Source organism: Mus musculus, chromosome 15 (assembly GCF_000001635.26).
Source record: "Mus musculus strain C57BL/6J chromosome 15, GRCm38.p6 C57BL/6J".
Classification (NCBI taxonomy): domain Eukaryota; kingdom Metazoa; phylum Chordata; class Mammalia; order Rodentia; family Muridae; genus Mus; species Mus musculus.
Window position 1 is genome coordinate 99,028,034 of NC_000081.6, and position 24,884 is coordinate 99,052,917.

The following is a 24,884-nucleotide window of genomic DNA, read 5'->3' on the forward strand; positions in this document are numbered from 1 at the left end:
AAGGAGCTCCAAGTAAGGGCTAGGGATTTTTCTCTTTGACTTACAGGAAAACAGAGACACAGCTGGCAGGACACAGGTAAAACAATATTCTAGGAAAGAGAGCTAAGAAGCCCTCTCCGGTTTGGAGGAGCTCAAGAGAAAAGTAGACTAGCTCTGTAGATTGACTCAGAAAGAAATTTATTTTTTTAAAAAGAGATTTATTTATCTAAGTACACTGTAGCTAAAAGAGGTTTATTTATTATTATATCTAAGTACACTGTAGCGGTCTTCAGGCAGCACCAGAAGAGGGCATTAGATCTCATTACAGGTAGTTGAGAGACACCATGTGGCTGCAGGGATTTGAACTCAGGACCTCTAGGAAGATCAGTCAGTGCTCTTAACCACTGAGCCATCTCTCCAGCCCCAGAAAGAAATTTCTAAAGAGCTAGCAGTTTAGTTGTGGAATCAGGCTTGTAAATAGATATTTTGTATGTAGTTAAGAAAAAAAAGAAAAGAAAAGAAAGTTGCCTTGCTGAGCTAGCAGGTCTTTACCATAGTTTAAGCCTCTGGTACTTTATTGGTATAAAGATTAGATAATTTAATCAGTTACAGTTGGTTCTCTCCTTACACTGGATAGGTCCTGGGAGTCAAACTCCCAAGTTCCTCGGGCTTGGTGGCAAATGACCTTACCACTGAGCCATCTTGTCTGCCTGTATTGTACCACTTTTCACAGCCATCCCTGGCATTCTAGTCTTTTCTATTTGAAACAAAGTAGCCTGGATCAAATTTGCCAGTCTTGTCCCCTGCCTGCTGAAATACAGGTATGCATCATCACATTCAAATAAGGGCGGCTTTTTAATTTGTGTGTGTGTGTGTGTGTGTGTGTGTGTGTGTGTGTGTGAGAGAGAGAGAGAGAGAGAGAGAGAGAGAGAGAGATTCTGTGTACGTGCATAGGCCAGAGGTCAATATGTTCCGTCTTCCTCTATGACTCTCCACCTTTTTTTTTTTTTTTTTTTTTTTTTTTTTTGAGACAAGGTTCCTCACTGAACTCTGATACTGCAAGAGCAGCTGGCCTGTGAGCTCCAGGCTCTTCCTGTCTCTCTCTCCTTAGTATGAAGAGGACAAGCAAGCACACCACTCCAGTTCCTTAAACTTTCCCAGGGATCTGTCTATCTCCTCAGCAGGACTGAATGGCACTTCTGAGAAATCTGCTTTGCGGAGTTGTTCAGACAAGTCTGTCTAGTGCAGGGCAGTGGGGCAGGGAAGTCCAACGTCTCCCGCGGTGGAGACACTTGCCTGCTTTGTTTCCCGAACTCTCCTCTCCTCTTGACTGTAAAATGAGGAGAGGAGCCCCCGGGCTCTTGGGCCAGAGAGAATGTGGTACTACAGAGTGAACTCTGCATCCCACAGACGCAGAGAAAGGAATTAGTGTGGATCGCCTGGGTTTAGCTTGAGCACTGCAGCGGGGACCCATCTTGGGGGGCGGGGGGGAGTTACGAGTTCCTCTCATAATGGGCCGAATAATTTTGTGCCTCTTAAGGCTCTTAAGACTCGGAATGTTTGCTTAAAGAGGAGCTGAGGCAGACTCTGCCTTCGAAAATAAAAGGGCGCTCGGGATGCTCTGGCAAATATCCTCAGGACTTGGGGGAAGGGTGGGGAGAAGGGAGGAAGGAGGAGAGGGCTAGCCTTCTAGAAGGCGGGAGTAAAGAGTAAGGTGCTTAGGACCCATTGGAGGCAACTGAGACCTAGGTTAGGAAAGATTGCCTTCAGGGGCTGCAACCCTGGTGATGTTGTAACCGGCTTTGGCTTGAGCTAACTTCAGCTCCACCCCTCCCACTGTGCCGTCAAGTTGACTGGGCGTTTCCATCTTGGCCCCCTGAAGCTGTCGCAGTCACCACCCTGCCGGCAGCCCCGGGTCACCTCTCTGGCTCACTCTTCCGGGCTCCAAGGCCTGGGTGGGGCGACCGAGCCACAAGTGCGGCGGCGATCAGCTGTGAGTCCCCGGTGGCTGAGCCAGGCCGCCCCCCTCTCTACCTGGGACTTTCTTCCGGCCAGAGCTCCACAAAGATCTCGCTGTCCTCCAACTTCCAATCGCCTTCCCCACCTTCTTCCCCGCCCCACCTGGCCCTGGCGTGGACCCTGGGTGTCTCCTCCCCTTCCCACTTCCAGCTCCTTCTACGGAGTTTGATTTGAACTTTCGAACCCGCCAATCATCGGCTTCGCTGCGGCCCGGGGCGGGGTCCGGTGTCCGCCCTCCCGACGCGTGGCCCGGCCAGGGTATATAAGCCCTGTCCTGGAGGCGGACCTTACACAGCTTCTCCCCCGGACTCCTTGGTAGTCTGTTAGTGGGAGATCTTCGTCACCCTTTTTCACTTCCTCAGTTTTCGCGGACCACTTCAAGGACTAAATATGGTGAGTATGGCTTTGGGGTAGCGGCGAGGTCGTCTGAAGGGACCGCGGGAGCTGAGGGCTGCCCGGGAGACGATACCTGCAATAGCCCCACGACGGCCGCCTCCAGTTAGACTGGCTTCTGGCGTTTGGGGTGTGAGAGCCTAGTCCACTAAACTAGTGTCGCTTTGGGCTGGAGGGCTCGTCCCGATCCTCTGTCTCGATCCTCCTGGGAGAGCATCCCGTCTCGGCCGCCGGTCGCTCCCGGAAAGGCAGGGAACTTTCACAATGATCACGAGAGTTTGGAGAAACTCAAAGGTCTCCATTTTCCTCAAATGATGTCGCTCTCCCAGCTGGGATAGCCCAGAGGACCTCGTGCGCTCTGGACAGGACTGAGCAAATACTTCCGGGCACCGTCTCCACGCCCTGTGACTCGCTGCTGAGTCACCTGTGGCCAGTCCCCGGCCCTTCCAGCTGCAGCTGTGCACCTGAGAAGGCGAGCTCCTCCGTAGGAGGGAATAATTGGCGTCAGATCCCCTAAGCCAGCCTAGTTTTTAGTGTTACTTCAACGGCATATTTATATTTAGCCCAGTTAAGAAAAAATGTCCGTAAAAAATTTTTTTTTCAATTTAAAGCTAGAGTAAACTACCAACAGCGGGTTTTTTTCTCTCCCTTCCCCTCTCCCCCCCCTCTCTCTCTCTCCTTCCTTCCTTCCTTCCTTCCTTCCTTCCTTCCTTCCTTCCTTCCTTCGATAAAGGGTTTCTTTGTAGCTCTGGCTGTAATAGAACTCACCCTGTAGACCAGGATGGTCTGGAACTCAGAGCTCTGCCTGCCTCTGCTACCTGAGCTGAGATGAAAGGCAAACCACTTGGCTTGCACTTTGGTTTTTGAGTGTCTTATGCTCATGCCAGTCTTGAAATCATTATGTGGCCAAACATGACCTTCAACTAAAACCAAGATCCTTCTGTCTCCACTACCCAAGAGCTAGGGTTATTCACCTGGTTAACAATGTATTAGTTCAGTTTTCAAGAAAAAAATGGGTGAGGCTATCAAACCCTGGGCTCTGGAGGCAGCGGCAGGAGTATCTTCTGAGTTCTGGTCAGCCAGCACAATGAGACCCGGTCTCAAAAGCAAACAAAGTTACCAGGAACTCAGCCCGGCTTGGAGGAGAGTGGCTAGTTCTCTAGACTTTGGAGGCTGAGACAGGGAGGGGGATTGCTCATCATGAGTTTGGGGCTCCTTAGTCCCTAGTGAGTCCCAGGCTAGAGCGGGCTACAGAGTGAATAATTTCGGTAAAAGGAACCTCCCTGCTAAATAAGTTTTAACTATTTGAGAGACCATTTACCTAGCCTGCACCTGGTCAGCTGACAATAGAAATTTAAAAGAAAGGCTGGAGAGATGGCTCAGCTAAGAGCACCAACTGCTCTTCCAAAGGTTCTGAATTCAAATCCCAGCAACCACATGGTGGCTCACAACCATCCTTAATGAGATCTGATGCCCTCTTCTGGTGTGTCTGAAGATAGCTACAGTGTACTTACATATAAGAAATAAATCTAAAAAAAAAAAATTTTTTTTTTTTTAAAGAAAACCCCATCCCAGTATTGTTTAAGGTCTATGGAAGCTTTGGGGAAGTGAGGTGCACAGCCCTCAGGTAGCGCAAGCTGCCTCTGTCTATAGTCCTGGGTGACCCTTGAACTGCTGGTCGCCTCCTTCCCACACTAGGACTGGGATTACTGGCCCGAGCCACCATTTTGTGTGGTGCTGGGATGGAACACAGAACTTCACATAGTTAGGCAAGACCTCTCTCATCTGAGCTAACTCTCCAGCCCCCAAAGCTGTTGGCTTCTTTGTTTTATTCACTTGTGTGGAGTGTACGTTTGGATAGTTGGTATGCTTGGGGGTGGGGGCAGGAGAGGGCAGCTTTCCTTGCAGTTCCGAGATCAGGCTCACTAGTAGGCTCTTTTCCCAGGCTATCCTACAGCCCTCCCACACCCCAGGAAACTTTCAGAATTGTATTCTGAAAGAGGGATGCCGTAACAGCTTTTGATCAAGCAAACCCACAAAGATACAGTTCAGAAAAGCCCCAGGCTCACCTATTAGGCAAGCATGGCTTAAGTGTCTGGCTTTGCTACACCAGCAAGCCTCTTAATCCAGTCGAGGCTAGACTAAGTGATTCATCTGTTCCTCTTGGCTTTGGCTTCTTAGCTTCCAGGAGACAGGCTTGTTTGTAAAGATTTTACATTTCTCATGTGGATGTATGTCTGCCACGCATGCCTGTGTGGAGACTCAGGTCTTTTGGATTGAACTCATTATCTGGCTTGGCGGAAATTGACCTTCATGTGCTATCTTGCCTGCACAAAGAAGCTGTTTAGCACCAAAAGGCTACTGTTGAAATGCCACCTTAGAATCTATGGCCTCCGACGCCGCACTTCCTTAGGCCTGCCTGTGGTTCTTTCTAGCTTCTGGGGACTGGAGGCTCTAAAGTCCAGGTGAAGGTCACTTGAACCAGAGCTGCACCTCCCCCACAGTCCTCCGCACAGGAGACGCTGATCTCACTGATGTGGTCCAAGCCCTTGATTGTCTTGTGGGAAACACGGGTGGAAGGACGAGACTAGTCAAAGGTTGTGAGCAATGTTTTGTTTTACTATTGAGGCCTGAGAAGCTGCTCTTTAGAGACCCTGGATGTTGAATTGAGTTTCCTGCTCATGACCTTAAAAGCATGAAAGTCTTTACTAAAGGAAAAGCATAGCAACTGTGGGAGACTTCTTTGTCAAATGTGAAGGTTTTCTGCCAAATTCAAGGTCCTCATCTCATACAGATTTATGATGAACACTGGCTCCCTCTGAATCCTGTGGGTTCAGCATAGGCACTTATTGTCTCATTGGACCAATAGGAAATGGGTTTGGTAACTTCAGAGCGACTATTGAGCAAGGAAAGGAAAACAAGGGTGTCCCCCTGACCACCATGGTTAGAATCTTGTACTTTTCCACAGTGCCAGAAATGTACACTCTGATCTATCTACTAGGGAGCCACTAATTACTCCTTTCTTCTTGGCACTCTCCAGCCCCATTTCTTAAACTTTTGTGAAGTTTTAGGAGTCTTCTGATCTTTAAAACATCCCACCAGATGGATTAACAGTGAGACCGGGAAGGAAAACTGTTCTTGCAGATTAGAGTCTTCACTGGGTGCAAGGCTGCCTCTGGCCACTCTTAGCATACCACTATCTGCTTATCTAGCCTTTTTTTTTTTTTTTTTTTTTTTTTGTGAGTCATGGGGGCTAGTTTGAGCTGGTTTTAAAGGGAAGAGGAAGTTTTGTCCCCATAAAGGAACCGCAGTGAGCTCAGATGGGACAGTCAGCTTGACTCAGCCCTGGCAGGGAAAGGTTCTGCCTCAAGTGCAAGGACTAAGAGCTGGGGAATTCTGGCATAATCCTGAATGTCTTTCTAAAGCAGTAGAAAACTGATCCTGAACTGCCAAGGATACAATCTGTTGAATGGCCTGGCCTTGCCTAGTAGGTCATTAGCCTTAATGCCTTCAGAGGACTTTTTTTCTTGGGTTAGCTCTTCAGTAAAAATTCTTGGTTTTGAAGTATAGTCCTAGGCAGGAGTGGCCTCTGAAAAGTGATCCTATCTTTGAGCCATGCCCCAAGGTCTCGTGTGTCACATTCTCACACGTTCTTCCCTCTTTCCACAGCGTGAGTGCATCTCCATCCACGTTGGCCAGGCTGGTGTCCAGATCGGCAATGCCTGCTGGGAGCTCTACTGCCTGGAACATGGCATCCAGCCTGATGGCCAGATGCCAAGTGACAAGACCATTGGGGGAGGAGATGACTCCTTCAACACCTTCTTCAGTGAGACAGGAGCTGGCAAGCATGTGCCCCGGGCAGTGTTCGTAGACCTGGAACCCACGGTCATCGGTAAGCTGGCTGGGGGCTTCCCCAGGCATTCCTTCTTGGTCACATACTCAGAATCTCTCTCCAGACCCAGAAGGGTGAGTGAGCTTGTGTGTGTCCTCGGTGGCCGATGGCTGATGTCTTCTCCCTTTGCAGATGAAGTTCGCACCGGCACCTACCGCCAGCTCTTCCATCCTGAGCAGCTCATCACAGGCAAGGAGGATGCTGCCAATAACTATGCCCGTGGCCACTACACCATTGGCAAGGAGATCATTGACCTTGTCCTGGACAGGATTCGCAAGCTGGTAAGAGCAGTGGGTTATGCGGTGTGTTCTAACCAGGGTTAGGGGTCTTATATGTATTCAGTGAGACCAGCAAGCTTCACAGTCCCCTAATACTGAGGACCGTGTTCAGTCTCTTTGTTTCAGGCTCAGACATTCACATCCCTTTTAGGTCCTCTCTCTCACTGAGGGGGTGGCTGAGGCCTCCATGTGACTAATAAGTAAAGCTCATTTGGAAATCTGGACTGGAGTTTCATGTTAATAAAGTTTGTTCATAGAGCAGCCAACCTGCCACACACAGGGCCCAGGGTTCAGTCTTCAGAACAGAAGAAACAAAAAGTTTCAGAGCCAAAGAAGCCGGTTTGACACCATTTATGGGGGCTGGCGGGGTGGCTTAGAATTTAAGAGCACTGTCTGCTTGTCTAGAGGACCTAAGTTGAATTCCCAGCACCCACGTGGTGGCTCACAAAATACCTGTAATTTCAGTCCTAGGGGATCTGTTGCTCTCTTCTGGCCTCTGTGGGCCCCAGACATACGGAACATAGATATACATGCAGGCAAACATCATATACATGAAGTAAAAACATACCAAAACGAAAAACAGCCTACAGAAGAGTCCTTAATTAAGCTAGCCAGATGGTGGTGGCACACGCCTTTAATCCCGGTACTTGGAGGGTAGAGGCATGAGGATCTCTGTGAGTTCGAGGACAGATGGGGTCCACAGAGTGAGTTCCTGGACATCCAGGGCTACACAGAGACCCTGTCTCAAAACAGAACAAATTAAAAAAAAAAAAAAAAAGCGTAGTCCTCCGGCAAAGCTTGAGGTGGAGTCAGGAGATTCCATAATGCAGAAGCAGGTATGTTGATGGGACTCTGAAGTTGTAAGATTAGAAATCCCAGAAAAAGTTTTCTAGCACTCAAGGAAGTGAACTGGCTCTGGCCGGCCAGTGCTAAGCAGGTCCAGTCCTATAGGGCCTTACCTATCCTGGTAAGTGCGAGTTTTAATGAACAGCCTGGCGATCAGATGGCCACTCTGAACACTCTGTGAGGCTTGTAAGTGATTAACCAAAAAAGAAACGGACAGGCTGGCAGGCTGGGGTGTGGAGGAGGCAGGCAGGCAGGCTGGGGTGGAATGGCTTGTTGGGAAATTATGCTCAGTCCAACCACACATGGTCTGCTCTAAAAAGCAACAGCTTTACCTCATAGCTTCATACTTTTCTCTGCTTCCCATGGAAGTAGGTTAATCCTTCCATTAATGAAGGAGGATTGTAGCAAATGAAGTTTCAGCTACAACACAGACTTGGATATTAGGGACCAAGTAAAAGCTATTAACGACCAGAAGAATTGACCTCAGTGTCACTGTGTTACACAGGTGGCATAATGAATGTGACTTGACATGGCTCTGCCTGGTACTCCTCATATGTAATTAAGATATGGACCAGTAAGTGAACTAAAGAGACAGTTATTAAGAAATGTCTGGGGGCTGGAGAGATGGCTCAGTGGTTAAGTGCACTGACTGCTCTTCCAGAGGTCCTGAGTTCAAATCCTAGCAAACACATGGTGGCTCACAACCATCTGCAATGGGATCTGATGCCCTCTTCTGGTGTGTCTGAGGACAGCAACAGTGCACTCACATACATAATTTTTTTTTAAAGTTTGCAAAGTTAGAGAGTCTCAACAGAAGACTATTTGAAATAATTAGGGGGAGAGAGAGCGCCCAGTAGTCGAGTACTGGCCTAGCATGTACCAGGTTCTCTCCCTGGGTATCCTAGAAAAGCACAGAGATTTGGCCTGCAGTCAGAATAGACCACTTGAATGGAGCGGGACACCCATTGAAGGTCTAGTGGAATGTTAATAAGGCGCTCTCCTTGCCCGGAATGAATCGACTGCCACGTGCTGGGTGCATTCTGTGCTGAGCCTTATTTCAAGTATGCTTTTAATTCCCAAGCTAGGTCACATCTCTTAATAAGTGAGGTAGAGGAATTTAATTTGTCAGGTCACACATGAGGAGGTAGGGCCACCCACCTTCAGCCTGACACTAACCTGGGCAGTAAAACCTGGCTGTCCTGTGTTCCAACTTAGATGTTGGCAACCTATCCAGAAGTCTGAGTCCTGCCCTTTGGTAACTCCCAACTGATAAGAAAGGTGCATGCCCTTGTGATTTGACCCAAAGCAAGGTCACCAGCCACAGCCTCCTGGCAACCAAAGCCTGTGCCTTGTGTCTGTTCTGATCTCCTATTGTTCTAATGCAGTTAGAAGGAGCTCATTTAAGATCAGCTTAAGGAAGCTTCCCCGTTCCTCAGAAGTTCTCAGTCACTGAGCCACTTGGAAGCCTTTTGTAATTCCTACTGGATGTCCTGAAGTCTCCCAAGTTTATCAGGTGCTAGCTGCAGATTCGTAAGCACCCATGGTAGCTCTCACAAAATGTCTCTCAACACTAAAATGAGCTTTTCTCCCACAGGCTGACCAGTGCACGGGTCTCCAGGGCTTCTTGGTTTTCCACAGCTTTGGTGGGGGAACTGGCTCTGGCTTCACCTCCCTGCTGATGGAGCGGCTCTCTGTGGATTACGGAAAGAAGTCCAAGCTGGAGTTCTCCATTTACCCAGCCCCCCAGGTTTCCACTGCTGTGGTTGAGCCCTACAATTCCATCCTCACCACCCACACCACCCTGGAGCACTCTGATTGTGCCTTCATGGTAGACAATGAGGCCATCTATGACATCTGTCGTAGAAACCTCGACATTGAGCGCCCAACCTACACCAACCTTAACCGCCTTATTAGCCAGATTGTGTCTTCCATCACTGCTTCCCTCAGATTTGATGGGGCCCTGAATGTTGATCTGACAGAATTCCAGACCAACCTGGTACCCTACCCTCGCATCCACTTCCCTCTGGCCACTTATGCCCCTGTCATCTCTGCTGAGAAAGCCTACCATGAGCAGCTTACAGTAGCAGAGATCACCAATGCCTGCTTTGAGCCAGCCAACCAGATGGTGAAATGTGACCCTCGCCATGGTAAATACATGGCTTGCTGCCTGCTGTACCGTGGTGATGTGGTTCCCAAAGATGTCAATGCTGCCATTGCCACCATCAAGACCAAGCGTACCATCCAGTTTGTGGACTGGTGCCCCACTGGCTTCAAGGTTGGCATTAACTACCAGCCTCCCACTGTGGTACCCGGTGGTGACCTGGCCAAGGTGCAGAGAGCTGTGTGCATGCTGAGCAACACCACAGCCATTGCTGAGGCCTGGGCTCGCCTAGATCACAAGTTTGATCTGATGTATGCCAAGCGTGCCTTTGTGCACTGGTATGTGGGTGAGGGCATGGAGGAGGGTGAGTTCTCTGAGGCCCGTGAGGACATGGCTGCCCTAGAGAAGGATTATGAGGAGGTTGGGGCAGATAGTGCTGAAGGAGACGATGAGGGTGAGGAATATTAACTCATGTGCTGCCATTCTATACTTCTGTGGTCTCATCTTTGTCTTTGTGTGTGCTCTAACTGTCCTAAACTGTCAATAAAGGTGTTTCCGTTGTAAGTTGCAAACTGGCATCTGGTTCATAGCTTTTCCCCTTCCCCTTTGAGATTGCATCTTGCTAGTCCAAGATGGCTTCCTGCCCCTACACCTCTATGAGTGCTGCCATGATATGACAGCCATCACTGTCCCTAACTGAATCATGGATTCATGACTCATTGAGTGTGCCCAGTTGAGACTAGTGATTAGTTGACCATTTTCAAGTACCCACTAGGTGCTGTGTTCTGTGCTTACTGATTAAAAACAAATGTGTATTTTGGGCTGGAGAGATGGCTCAGCAATTAAGAGCACTGACTGCTTTTCCAGAGGTCCTGAGTTCAATTCCCAGCATCCACATGGTGGTAATGGGATCCGATGCCCTCTTATGTGTCTAAAGACAGCTACAGCAGTGTACTCTCCCCGCCCCCCCCCCGGCCCCCCATCCTGAGACAGGGTTTCTCTGTATAGCCCTGGCTTTCCTGGAACTCACTTTGTAGACCAGGCTGGCTTCGAACTCAGCCTGCCTCTGCCTCCCGAGTGCTGGGATTAAAGGCGTGCGCCACCATGCCCGGCTAGCAGTGTGCTCTTATGCCTCAAATCTTTAAAAAGAGAAGGCGACTTCCAGTTGGACGCTCACTTTAGGTATTCCAGGAGGGACTTTATCCAGTCTTCCTGCCCCCAACAAAAGGTGTCCCAGATAAGAAGGGATTCTCATTGCAATCCTAGAGTCAACCACAGGGAAGCAACAGTGCCTTTGATAGGAATCAAAACCATTTGTGCTTTAGACCACAGGTCAGTGTCTGCCACTTGAACCCACGCACAGGTATTAGGTACTAACATTAACTTGCAGGCTGACTGGCTAGCTCTGTAGTGCGACTGGATTTTAGTAGATGGGTTTGAGTCTTGGTCCGTGTGCCGGAGCCTATGATGGTAAGTAAACATGAACTTAGATGGGTGATTGAGGAAGGAAGACCTGGCTGAGACAGTTACAGTCTTACCAGGTTGGCAATGTCTGGGCACTTGACTTTTATAATCGATTGTGAATATTTGAAGGAAATCAGGGAAATGTTTGTGTCCTCATTTGAACCTTCAAAACAGGGCAGGTTTCACTCATTTCAAACTGGTCTGCTCCTGTAGCAGTCATTGCTGGCAGAATGATACACACGTTTCTAGAGGCCAGGGGGTGGTGGCCGAGCACACCTTTAATCCCTGCACTCGGGAGGCAGAGGCAGGTGGATTTCTGAGTTCGAGGCCAGCCTGGTCTACAAAGTGAGTTCCAGGACAGCCAAGGCTATACAGAGAAACCCTGTCTCGAAAAACCAAAAATGAAAAAAAAAGAAAAAAGAAAAAGAATTACTAGAGTAGGTGGCGCTGTGGGAGACCACTTGTGACCTAGACTTAGCTGTAGTCCTACACCAGCAGTTCGTAGGGTTGGGGGCACAGCTCAAATGGCAGAATGCTTTCCTGTGTGCTCATAGTTTGATCCCTGTGCCACATAAGAGACACAGTGGTATGCTAATGTGCACCACTTTCCTATAATCCAGCACTGGGGCTGTAGAGGCAGGCAGTGAGAAACTCAAGACCACTCAAAGCCAGCTTAGATACAGGAGACCTTGGGTAAACAGAATATTCAAGGTGCTCCCATGGAGCTGGGGAGCAAACAAATGGACCCAGCGATGCCTGCTCCCTTTGGGTACTGACTGGAGGTGAGGTTTAAATGGAAGGCATAAATAGCGGGGTTCGCCCATTACTGACTGGTCTGCGCTGTCTCCGCTCCCAGCTGCCATCAGGGTGGCCCATAAGTTGTCAGACTGTCTAACTGAGGTCCTCTGGCACCAGGGCATCGGGCTAGCCTTTTCCTCGTATGGAATAGCAAAATTGAGTTCTTTGGGTGGGGTTCATTGTTTAGTTTGATAGCCAAAGGGAGGGAAAGGCGCTACAGGGTTTCTAGATGATCTCCCTTGCCGTCAGTGTGAAGAGGGCATGAATACTGTGGCGGGCCGGTCAGCTTAGCCTGGTGAGAATTACGACGGTGTCGGTAAAGGAACGGGTTTTGAGTGCTGCTTGAGTGTGTGCCTCGTCACTGCCGTGAGGAAAGCAAGCAGAGCTGCTGATGTGGCCACCTACTCCAGTGGGGCCGGGTTACCAGCTTTCCCAAGATGCCTTTGTACTGTATGTCTGGCCGCAGCTCCCCTGCTCTGGGAGGAGCGCACCTTGAAAACTGTTCACGAGTCAGGCGTGGCTCCTACGGAGACTGAATCCAACGCCAACCTGGGCAGACTCCTGAGTTTAAAGACTTTTAAGCGATCTTAGCGGGGGGGCCCCCCTCACAACACACCCACTCACCCACTGCACCACCAAAAAAACACGTGCCACGTGGGCCTGAACTCAGCTGTAGGGGGTTTGACTCCCCCTTCAGGCCTGTGTAAGCAACTGCAAACAGTCACACATATTCTCTTTTAAATACCCCAACACATTGTGCCTGCCTGTGGGCACAGCTTAGCAAGCATCTTTTTTTTTTTTTTTTCTTTCTGTTTCAGATAGGATCTCTGCTTTAGACATTTCTGCAGTATTCCTATGTGCAGCGTTGTGGGTATCTTTCTCCCTGGGGGTTAGCCTGCTGCTGAGCCTCAGCTCTAAGCTGAGCGTGATCTATCAGCTGCTTATCAGACTAGTTCTTCCTGAAGCTGGGGGGAACGGGGTGGGGCGCTAGCTAGGATGACAACCAGATGTCTGTATTGACCACAGTGCATGATTGGAGAAAATTGGACAGCCAGGTAAGGGGGGGGGGGGTCAAATAAATCTGTTTCCGGCTACCATGACATCCTAGAACACCTGAAGGGTTCATTTTCCAAGCCTGCATTTCCCATTAAAACTGCCCCCAAAGAAAGCCCATTTTCAAAAGCCCAAAAGCTTTCAAAACGACCTGGTGGAGCCTGAAACCCCTGCCCCCCACTCCCCAGCAGCCACCCCTTAGCCAGGAGCAGCCCTTGCCAATTCCCTACGTAAGCCTTTCGGATGAGTTCTTTTATACATGAGCCAAGTTGTGAGGAGCTGAGACGCTTTCAGCCGGGTGAAGAAAGGTGAGCGAAGACGGGCTTAGCTGAGGAAAAATCTCTCACAGCCGAGCCTGGGGAATTGAAGAGCAAAGTGCCAGCGGTTGGGGAGGAATGTGTCCTTGTAATGATGATTTTTTTCCTCTCCTGTGTGGGTGGGAAAGTGCATAGAAGTTAGCCTCCAGCAAGAACAAATATACCCCAAGGTCCGGGTCACTGCTTTGTGGCTGACAATCATAAGATCTGCCCTTGAGCGCAAATGGAAAGTCTGGGCTCAGAATTGCTTCGGAGGTCTGATGGGACAAATGGACAGAGCCTGAGAGGTACGAGTGCGTCTGAGGGTGGCTGTGGCTTCCAGCCTCATTGTCCGGACAGGGAGCTCTCTCTGCCCTCACCTGACCTATGCATCCTCTCTTCTGCTGCCCCCCTTCATCGTGGTCCTGAGGGGTGAGTGGGCAGTAGCAAAACTCTTCCAGTGTGAGCAAGGAGAGACGGAGGAATGAATGTGCGCTCAAGCGTGCAGGCACCCACAGAAAGCTGCCAGGCCGTGGATGCTTGCTTTGTAAGTCAGAAAACCAAGAATCCAGGCTGGAGAGATGGTGGCTCAGCAGTTAAGGGCACTTGCTATCCCTTCCCTGCAGGGTTTAGGTCCCAGCACCCACGTGGCAGCTCACAGTCACCTGTAAGTTCAGTTCCAGGGGTCTCTCCTGGCCTCCAGGGGCACCACACACACACACACACACACGTGTAAGCACTCATACACTTAAAAATAAAAGTTAACCTTGCAGAGAGCCTAGGTTTCAGCCCTCCTACTTCTGGAATGTTCTGTGGGACCCTGAAGGGGTTGTGGGAGGAAAGGCTACATTCATAGCTCATCTTAGTGTTCTTCACCTTAACTTCCAGGTGTCGATAGACCAAGCATGGAGAGATTAAATATCTAGCCTGAAGCTGCAGAGCAACTAACTAAAATCGGACCCCCAAACTCTGACTGAAAGTGGCTCCTGAGAAGCACCTGGGGATGTCATCTTTGCACCTGGTAGCCTTTCCAGGTCAGGGGGACTGTGCCACAACCTTGGGTGCTGGATAGAACTATAGCCTGAAGTGGCCTTGGGTCACTGGTCCCTGGGTCACTGGTCGTGACCGTACATCCCAAGAGCCCCAGCTAGCATTAAACAGATCCAGAGTGAGACATCCGGGTGGCTCAGCACCCAGGACGAGGCTTCCCTAGAGAACAGGACTGCTTTTTCTTCTATGAGAAGTCAAGACTCTCTGTGAGTAAATTCTCCAATCATGGGGCAATCCGGTGCCCTTGAGAGAGGACAGCTGATACTCACCTGGACTCCTGCTGATGAAATAGCATCTGATATCTGATGGGACAGCTCACCTTTGGAACACTGCCCCCTTAACCATTGGGCCAGGCTGGCCAGTGCCTGACAGCCAAGGCCACAAGGTGGGGCATCCAGAGATGACCTTGGCAGATGGTGTTTGGGTGGCTGTCCAGGAGACAGTGGAAGCCGAGAGCAAAGCCCTGTGTGCATGTGGGCAGGGTGTGGAAACTCACCTCCAGCCGAACGGAGAACCTTAGTGCCTTTTGCTGACATTTCAGCCTGCCATTCATCCCATCATTCCAGACACCTTGCTTATGGAGTTAGTCAACGCTGTGCAGGTTCCTCCCCTACTGCTCGAGTCAACATCTGTCAGAACTGGACATGTCTGCTTGAGGCGAGGTGAGGAAATCTCCCGCCTTATGCAACTGGATTCTCTTCTTTAAAAGATTATTTTATGTGTATATGTGTGTGGGGGATGGGTCTGTACACATGCCCATGGAGGCCAGAAAGGGCATAGGATCTCCTGGAGCTGGAGTCACCAGTGGTGTGAGCCACCCTGTCTGCGTGCTAGGAACGGAACTCAGGTCTTCTAGAAGGCCTTGGACCAGTTCTGACCACAGAGTCATCTCTTTGGCCCTTGGGTACATCTCTTTAAGTAAGATGGGAAGTGCTTTGAAAGGCTTTCTCACCACCAGATTTCTTCCTCTCTCCGTCCTTCTTCTTCCTCCTCCTCCCTCACCACCTTCCTCTCCTTTTTCTTTCTTACAGTGTAAAACTCCAGGCCTCTCACATGCAATGGACGATCATTTCATCTCCTGGAAGCTTGATTTCTCTCTCTCTCTCCCCCTCCTTCCTTCCTTCTTTTCTTCCTTTCTTTCTTTCTTCTTCTTTGTTGTTGTTGTTGGTTTTGTTTTTGTTTTTCTGAGACAGGGTCTCTCTGAGTAGTCCTGGCTGTCCTGGAACTCACTCTGTGGACCAGGCTGGCCTCGAACTCACAGAGATCAACTGCCTCCTGAGTGCTGGGATTAAAGCTAGTGTGTATGTGTGTCTGTGTGTGTTTGTGTCTCTGTGTGTGTGTGTGTGTGCATTGTGTGAGTGTGTAGCCTGTGTGCTGGGACACACATGTGGAGGGCTCTCCTTCCACCCTTATGTGGGTTCCAGAGCACCATCTCACATGACTCCAGAAGGTTCCTACTTAAAACTGGAACAAGCAGCAAGCAAGGAGGCACACATACTTGGGAGACTGAAGCAGGAGGTCAGTCTCCTGTAAGTTTCTTGCTGTAAGTTTCAGGCTAAGCCTGGACTAGAACAAAATCCCATTTAAAAAGAAACTAAATAAACATGAGTGCCACATGCCCACCCGTAATACAAACACTCTGGAAACAGGCAGGACAGTGGACATGGGTTCCAGGGCGATCGTTCTGCACGGTACAGTCCAGGTCAACAGGCACAGTGATGCACGCCTTTCATCTCCCTGAGACTAAGGTCAAAGACTGTTGTGAGCCACCATGTTGGTGCTGAAAATCAAACCCTGAGCCTCTGGAAGAGCAGCCAATAACCCTAAACACTGAGCTATCACCAGCCCCTCCCCCAGTTTTATTTTTATTTATGTATTTGTTTTTTAATCTAGCAGTCTTTTTCATGAATTAAATTTTTAAATAATTCATTTATTTTTATTTTATGTGCATTGGTATTTATTATGTATATAATGTTCTGCCTGCATGTATGCATGCAGGCCAGAAGAGGGCATTGGATCCCATTTCAGATGGTTGTGAGCCACTGTGTGGTTGCTGGGAACTGAACCCAGGACCTCTGGAAGAGCAGACAGTGCCTCTGAGCCATCTCTCCAGCCTGACTGTTATCATTTTCACCTCTTTCCTGGGCTCCTCGATTTTTATCCTTTAGCCCATTGTGCTCACAGATGTCAAACACTAGAGTTAGCAAACCCTAAAGTGCCCTTGGCAAAGGTAGTCCATTCTCTCCTCTTCCAGCCACTCATTGGCCATCAAAGGCACACCCAGAGGTGTAACCACCAATCCCTGGAGCTTTTCTCAAACCCATCAAATTGACAAAATTAAACAGCAGGAAGTTGACGGTGGTGGCACACACCTTTGATTTCTGCACTTCAGAGACAGAGGCAGGCAGATCTCTGAACCCAGCCTGGTCTACAAAGTGAGTTCCAGGATAGCCAGGGCTATGTAGCGAAACCTTGTCTTGAAAACCAACCAACCAAACAACAACAAAAACGGTTATGCACTGTGCAGTAGAATCCACGATAGAAATGTGTGTGAGAGCATGTGCATGCCTGTAGTTTGGTTTTACGTTTAAATAGAATATCACACTGGCCTAGGTTGCCCTTGAATCCACAGCAGTGCCCTCCTGCCTCAGCCTCTGAGTGCTGGATTGCAGGCCTGAGTCAGCTGGTCTGGTTTTAGCCCATTGCTAACCTGGCTAACACAGCTGGTTCTATTTCAGTCCCAAGCATTCAGTACGCCAGAGCCAGGCCTTCCCCCACCAGGGTAAATCCTTGTTTAAACGAATCAAGGTAATTTTAGTCCCCTTGCCAGGGATTGGATGAGGAACCAGCAAGTGATGTCATTATGGAAATAGGAGATGAGGTAATGTCTGCTGGTGTGGGGGAGGGGCCAAAGGAAAAGGTTCTTGCTCTGGAAAAGGGTTCTCTTGTAACCTTTGGACAGCTTGTGAGTGTACAATACTTCTGCAAGCTGCTTGCTGCTGTCGCAGCTATGAGACAAGGAACAGACATGAGAACAGAAGCTAACACCTTAAACATGAGACAGCAGAAAAATAAAAAGGTAATTGGTTCCTGGTGATATTTAGAGCCGCTGACTTACCCGGTTCTGTTAACTCTGCCTCTCATTTCTTGCCGAGGGAGATTCAGCCATTTGAGGTCACCCTTCTCTTTCCAGCCAAAGACATTCAACATCAAACCCTACACAAGCATTCATAAAAAAAACTTTTCTGACTTTTTTTTCCCATTTATTTATTTATTTATTTATTTATTTATTTTTGCTGATGTGTGGGGTGGTGTGAAGTTCAGAGGTCAACTTGTGGAAGTTGGGTCTCCGTCCACCAAATGGGACTCAGAGGTTGAACTCAGACAAAGCCATCTGGCCAATGTACGTTCTCTCTCTCTCTCTCTCTCTCTCTCTCTCTCTCTCTCTCTCTCTCTCTCTCCCCCCCCTGTGTGTGTGTGTGTGTGTGTGTGTGTGTTTTCCTAGGCTGACCCGGAACTCCTGAATCTGTGGCTTTTTCCGGTCAAGTGATGGGTTTACAATATGAACTGCCACACCGGCTTAGAGAAACTTTTAGTTACATAATAACAACAGTAAGGCCCTAGCAGGGGGTGGTGGCTCATTCTCATAATCCGGGCACTGGGGAGGCTAAAGCAGGAAAACTAAATTTGAGGCGGGTCTGAGCTACAATGTGTCTCAAAAGACAGAAGGGGGAAAGATGCTAGATAGCACTTTGACTTTTCTTTTCTTTTTTTTTTTCTTTCTTTCTTTCTTTTTTTTTTTTTTTTTTTTTTTTTTTTTTTTTTTTGTGTAGCCCTGGCTGTCCAGGAACTCACTTTGTAGACCAGGCTGGCCTCGAACTCAGAAATCCGCCTGCCTCTGCCTCCCCAGTGCTGGGATTAAAGGCATGTGCCACCAAACCCAGCTGTTTTTTGGTTGTTTTTTTTTTTTTTTTTTAAAGATTTATTTATTTAATGTCTGTGAGTACACTGTAGCTGTACAGATGGTTGTGAGCCTTCATGTGGTTGTTGGGAATTGACTTTTTAGGACTTCTGCTCGCTCTAATCAACTATGCTTGCTCCAGCCCAAAGATTTATTTATTATTACACATAAGTACACTGTAGCTGTCTTCAGACACACAAGAAGAGGGCATCAGATCTCATTAGGGATGGTCGTGAACCACCATGTGGTTGCTAGGATTTGAACTCAGGACCTTCGGAAGAGCAGTCAGTGTCTTACTGGCTGAGCCATTTCTCCAGCCCACCCCCCCTTTTTTTTTCTTAAAGAGACAGAGTGTGGCTATCTATGTCCTAGATAAGTGTAGGACAGAGTGAATTCACCCAGCGAGTGAACATTCTTTTTTTTTTTTTAAAGATTTATTTATTGATTATATGTAAGTACACTGTAGCTGTCTTCAGACACTCCAGAAGAGGGAGTCAGATCTCCTTACGGATGGTTGTGAGCCACCATGTGGTTGCTGGGATTTGAACTCCGGACCTTCGGAAGAGCAGTCGGGTGCTCTTACCCACTGAGCCATCTCACCAGCCCGTGAGTGAACATTCTAACCCACTGAGCCAGCTGTCCGCTGCTGAGACCTATCTGAGAAAATCAAGTTTTGGCCTGCTGGTTCCAATGCTTTCAGGCTTGTGACAAGGAAGATCGTATTGTGGAAGGGCGTGAATCGGGAGAATGCTTACCTAGCTCCTCGCCTCATGACAGCTGGAAGCAAACCAAGAGAGAGGAATGGTCCAGGGGCAAGATCTCCCCTCGGGATAAAACTCCTGTGGCCACTTTCCCAAAAACCCTCCACTTCCTCCTCCCTCACTTAAAGATTTTAAATTGTGTGTGTGTGTGTGTGTGTGTGTGTGTGTGTGTGTGCTGCAAAGGCAGAAGAGCCTCTGAAAACTGTCCTGACAGGCACAAGCCGCTGTCCTGACTCACCTGTGCGTGGCTTCCATTTCAGCATCCTCATCAGGAGACAGGGCTGGATGGGCTCCAAGTTCCCTCCCACTTTAACCTGGAGTTCTGAGCCTAAGAGGAGCCTTGGGAAGGACGGGCAGGAGACTGCTGGGTGGACCTCATACAACCTGTCCTTCTCCAGACAATCCTACTGAAATCTTGAGAGTTAACAGTGTGGGGAAAGTGCCCCCTCCTTGGACCACGTAACTGTGATCGGCTTTAAAAGCAGGGGTGAGGATAACAGCAGTGTGAAGTGCTGAGTAGTCACAAGGTTCCACCCCCAGCATCACATAGCACACACAGACTGAGAGAAAAAGAGATGGCACATGAGGGAGGGAGGGAGGGAGGGAGGGAGGGAGGGAGGGAGGGAGGGAATATCAGAGGCCAGGTGTGGGGTGTGTGCCTATAATCCTGGCACTTCAGAGGTGGAGGAAGGAGGATCAAGGCCAGCCTCAGCTATATAGTAAGGTTGAGGCCAGCCTGGGCTACTTGAGATGGTATCACACAAGAAAAGAGAAGGTCTTGGGCTGAAACCATAGCTTAAAGTTTGCCTTAAATTCTATCCTCAGCAACACACACACACACACACACACACACACACACACACACACACACACTATGATTTACTAAGGCCCTAAGGCCTCTGAATCTTTCCCATTCATCTAACCTCAAGTTGTTTTAGATCTTAGCTGTATTTCTTCAAGTCCTCACCGTGTCGGGATCATCCTAACCTTGGCCTTCAGGCTCTTCCCTCCGCCTGCCCATAAGCCTGGAACTCATGGTCCTCCTGTATTAGGCTCTTGAAACTGAGATTATAGCCAAACACCAACATGTCTGGTTCAATTTGGGATCACTGAATCCTGAATCAGGAAGGAATAGCTAGGAAGAACATAGAAAATAGAACATTATTGGAACAGGTTGGTGAGTTTGAACATGGACTACCCACACACACTTATACACGATATAAATTTATATTGATGCTAAATGTCTTAAATAGAAGGTGGGCATGGCAGTGTATGCATGTAATTTTCTTGAACTATATAGCATGGCTCTCTCTCTCTCTCTCTCTCTTTCTCTCTCTCTCTCTCTCTCAAAGGTTTTACCCTTGCCTGGCCTCAGTGGGAGAGGAAGTACCTAGCTTTGTAGAGACTTGAAGTTGGGGGTGGGGGTTGGTGGGGGGTGGGGTGGCACTCAGCTCAGCGGAGAAAGGGGGGGGGGAGGGAGGAAGGATTGTGGGAAGGAGTAACCAGGAGGGAGGTAGTGATCAGGATGTAAAGTGAATAAGTACAAAATAAAATTGCATTAAACACAAAAAGAAAAGAAGAAAAGGTTTCACTATGTAACTGTGTATCCTTGGCTGGCCCAGAATTCCAAAAGGTGCAATGTAGTGCAGGCTTGCCTTGAACTCATTGCCCAGCTGCTGGGATTAACATCAAGCCTCACTACAAATGCCCTGTCTTGGGTTCTGGGACAGTGAGAAGCTGCCAGAGCCTGGGGATGAGTGGAGTCAGGACTAAGACCAGTGTAAAGGGCTCCTCCTCCTCCTCCTCCTCCTCCTCCCCTCCTCCTCCTCCTCCTCCTCCTCCCCTCCTCCTCCTCCTCCTCCCCTCCTCCTCCTCCTCCTCCTCCTTTTTCAGGTTTCAAAGGTACTTTATTTCTTTATTTTTTTCTTCAGTCTGCTGTACTTTAATGAGTCCACGATTCTTTGACTTGGCATTCACTTATGAGGTTTTTTTTGTTTTGTTTTGTTTTGTTTTCTGTTTTTTGTTTTTGGGTTTTGTTTTGTTTTGTTGTTTTTTGTTTTTCCAAGACAGGGTTTCTCTGTGTAGCCCTGGCTGTTCTGGAACTCACTCTGTAGACCAGGCTGGCCTCAAACTCAGAAATCCACCTGCCTCTGCCTCCTGAGTGCTGGGATTGAAGGCATGAGCCACCACGCCCGGCAAGACCTAGTATTTTTATTGATGAGTATCTTGCTCTATATCTGGGCAGATACTGAGCTATTCTAACCCAACTATGCTGGCCTGGCCTACTTCCCTGCCATCTTAGTCTTGCCCTGGCAATTCGTGCTCCTCCACTCGCTCCTGGGAAATCTCTTGGCCCCACCAGAGACCTCTCTTCTGGAGTCAGAAGTCCTGCCTCATTCTTTCCTGCCCAGCTACTGGCTGATCGGCTTTTTATTAGCCAATCAGAGATGATGGAAAGCAGTTTTTACACTGAGGCAGGGGATGTTTGACAATGCCACCATCTGACTGTAACCAGATCTCTGGGCCCAGTTATCAGCATCTGAATACACAGTACACAAAAACCATCCCCCCAACAAACCAGCACTGCCAAGACTCTCTTTTATACCTCCTTGCATAATTCTCCTCAACGGCCAAAAGGAACACGTTGAATATTTTGAAGCATCCTAAATTCCAGGATCCTGAAGGCTTAGAGTCAGCCACTCAAACTAGCACATTAACAGACTGTAGACGTGCCATTCTAGCTTCTGACCAGTAGGTGGCAGCAACACCTTTACCTTTCAGAACAACCAAAAAATAGGTGGGAGAGGAAAGGAAAGAGGGGGAAACGGAGTTCGGCTACCTTATAGGCATTTTATTGGCCTAGGTCTGAAGGTAGACAACCCAAATCCAAGAGCAAAAGCTGATATCTGCTCTCCACAAGAGAGGGCCTGAGGAGGAGGAGTCATACCTAAGCCACCGTGTGACTTTGAGCAAGTTGCTTCATCTGTTTATCTTCATTTTATTTAACTTTTTTCTTTGAAGAATTTTTAAATTTATCTTTACATGTGTTAGGGTTTTTTGCCTGCATGTATATCTGCGGACCACACGCATGCAGTACCCACATAAGCCAGAAGAGGGCGTTGGATCCTCTGGAACTTGCGTTACAAAGGGTTGTGAGCCACCGGTGTGGGAGCTGTGGATAGAACCCGCGACCTCCAGAAGAGGCCAGTTCTCTTCACTGCCAAGCCATCTCCTCAGCAGCACCCTGCCCCCCTCCTATCTTATTTTGTAAACTGAGAGCAAGAGCAGCAGCAATCTGGGTAGAATATCCTGATACTGGGAAATGACTGAATGTGTCAAGTGCTTACCACAGTGCTTGAAAAATACCAAATATTAGTTCTAATAAAGCGCTCTGAGACCCAGTGAGGTGAAGGTGAGTCAGGATACCCCCCCCCAACGGGGGAGATGGAGCTCAGAGACAGACACTGAGGGAAGAATTCTGTTCTTGGAGCAACTCTGTAGGTGGGAACCCTGAAGTCTGACTCTCCTTTCCCCGTGAGGTCTCCTTGGTCCCAGATACCAGAGCCTTGAACACTATCAGGACCTTGTGAGGCCCTCCTGTGCCCACCAGCACAGAGAAGGTTCCCTCTGCAACTGCAGAGTCTGTGTCCCTCTGAGCTTCAGGTCCTACCTAAGTGATGGGGAAGGGGGAGACCATGGGAGTCAAGGGACTTTTATGACAGTTGGCACAGTAATCCAGTGTAAAAGGAAGCAGGCACTTCAGGTCTTGGAGAGAGGAAGCATGGGGGAGGGTAACCACATTTCTAAGTTGACTTTGAAATTCTAAGATCTCTCCTTCCTCTGCAGCCAAAGCTGGGACCTTAGATGTGAGCCAAGGGCCTGACTAGCAGAGAAATATTAAGGACACTGGCCTATCTTGGGGATATGGCATGATGGTGTGCCCAATCTTGAACCTGGACCAAAAGGGTCTCCAACTAATACTCGGTTACAAAGACTTAGACAAGTGCCATACGGTATGCTCTCCTGTTTCTGATCCTCTGTCCTGTGGCAGAGGTGAGTGACATTGTTGACCACCCACTGTGAGTAACGTTTGTTGAGCACCTACTGTGAGTCCCAAAAGGAGACTGTTGCCAGCTCTGTTCTCTGGAGGAAAAAACTGAATCTCAACAAGACAGTAGGGCTGGAAAGATGGCTCAGCGGTTAAGAGCACTGACTGCTCTTCCAGAGGTCCTGAGTTCAATTCCCAGCAACCACATGGTGACTCCAACCACCTATAATGGAATCTGATGCCCTCTTCTGGTGTGTCTGAAGACAGTGACAGTGTACCCACATACATGGAATAAATAAATAAATCTTTAAAAAAAGAAATTAAAAATAAAGAAGACATAATTCACTTTGGGTCTTGTAGCTGTTAAGTATTCAGGCTGGTGACCTGACCTTGCTTCCAGAACCATTCATTCCCTTTACGCCACCTTAGCCTCAGCTACCCACATCCTCAGAAATATCTTGGGAATCTTGCCATCCATAAAAGACTGAGCCAAATCCCAGTCAATGTATTACACTCTCTCCTCTGTGTGCTGCCCCTTCCTCGGCCTCGCCAGAGTCCAGCTGCAGACCGGTAGCCTGCCACTAACCTCTCCGAATGCAGTTTCGAGTCCCCAGCACATAACTGACTGGTTCCGTTGCTGGTGGCCCACAGTTCCTTGCATGCACACAGCTGTTTCTCTGTAAATCTGCAGGGCAACCACAGGAGCAGAAGCAGAGAAAACAGCAGTGGCTAAGCACTAAGTGCCTAGCATTTTATAACTCATCGGATTCTCCTAATGATATGATACGATATGGGCGCTGTTGTTAGCATTCCCGTTTACGGTTAAAGAAAATAGGGCAGACCCTTTGTTCTGGCTGGTTTTGTGTGTCAACTTGACACAGGCTGGAGTTATCACAGAGAAAGGAGCCTCCCTTGAGGAAATGCCTCCATGATATCCAGCTGTAAGACATTTTCACAATTAGTGATCAAGTGGGGAGGACCCATTGTGGTGGTGCCAACCCTGGGCTGGTGGTCCTGGGTTCTATAAGAACGCAAGTTAAGCAAGCTAGGGGAAGCAAGCCAGTAACATTCCTCCACGGAGGCCTCTGCATCAGCTCCTGCTTTCTGACCTGCTTGAGTTCCAGTCCTGACTTCCTTTGGTGATGAACAGCAGTGTGGAAAGCGTAAGCTGAATAAACCCTTTCCTCCCCAACTTGCTTCTTGGTCATGATGTTTTGTGCAGAAATAGAAACCCTGACTAAGACACCTTTCAAAAAAGCCCAAAGTATGCTGCTCATTAGGTTGAACAGCCATGTGCCCCCCCCCACCCCCCAAGTCCCAGCACACTAAGGAAGGACAGGCTTACCTTCCCCTCCAGCCACTAGCTGACTGGTACTTGGCTCCTTCCACTTGGCATCCAGCACTACTCTAAGCCACCAGTGAGAACAATCCAAAAAAAAAAAAAAAAAAAAAAAAATCCTAGATTCTCCCTGCCCCAGAGGCCGACAGCTTGAGAGACACCACCACCACCAAACAAAACAAAACCCATCAATAAAACCTGTTACTTTTTCAGCCTTTACCATGTATGTGTTAAGCATGTACATATATGTATTCATTTAACACAGTGATTTCTCAGCCTGTGCGCCACAATCCCCACAGGAAGCGCATATCAGATACTTACATGGCCGTTCACAACAGTAGTAAAATTACATTTCTGAAGTAGCATTGAGATGAGTTTAAGGTTGGGGGGGGTCACCACGGCAGGAGGGACTGTGTTAAAGGATTACAGCCTCTGGAAGGTTAAGAGCCCTCCGATATTTAGCCCTCTGATGCTTTGCTGACAGGAAACAGAGGCCAACAATGAGGGTCGTTCTCTAGGGCACGGGTCCTTTGGGAAAGGGTGGCAGTTATGGCAATCTTACCTGTGGCTTTTTCTCCTCTGTCTTTCTCCTCCAAGAGCTCCCCA

The 24,884-nt window shown here is 48.6% G+C and overlaps 1 protein-coding gene and 1 long non-coding RNA gene across 2 annotated transcripts; both read left to right on the forward strand.

Moving 5' to 3' along the window:
• Positions 1-1,857: 1,857 nt before the first annotated feature.
• On the forward strand, positions 1,858-10,072 carry Tuba1c (tubulin, alpha 1C). The gene is made up of 4 exons (NM_009448.4): positions 1,858-2,391; positions 6,061-6,283; positions 6,416-6,564; positions 9,002-10,072. Exons 1-4 carry the CDS (start codon positions 2,389-2,391, stop codon positions 9,974-9,976), a joined length of 1,350 nt encoding a protein of 449 aa, NP_033474.1. The 5' UTR covers positions 1,858-2,388; the 3' UTR covers positions 9,977-10,072.
• Positions 10,073-13,202: 3,130 nt separating this feature from the next.
• Positions 13,203-23,802, forward strand: Gm41399. Its single transcript, XR_875655.2, has 3 exons — positions 13,203-13,427; positions 14,008-14,831; positions 22,738-23,802. It is a non-coding gene; the product is annotated as a predicted gene, 41399 (long non-coding RNA).
• The last annotated feature ends 1,082 nt before the right edge of the window (positions 23,803-24,884 follow it).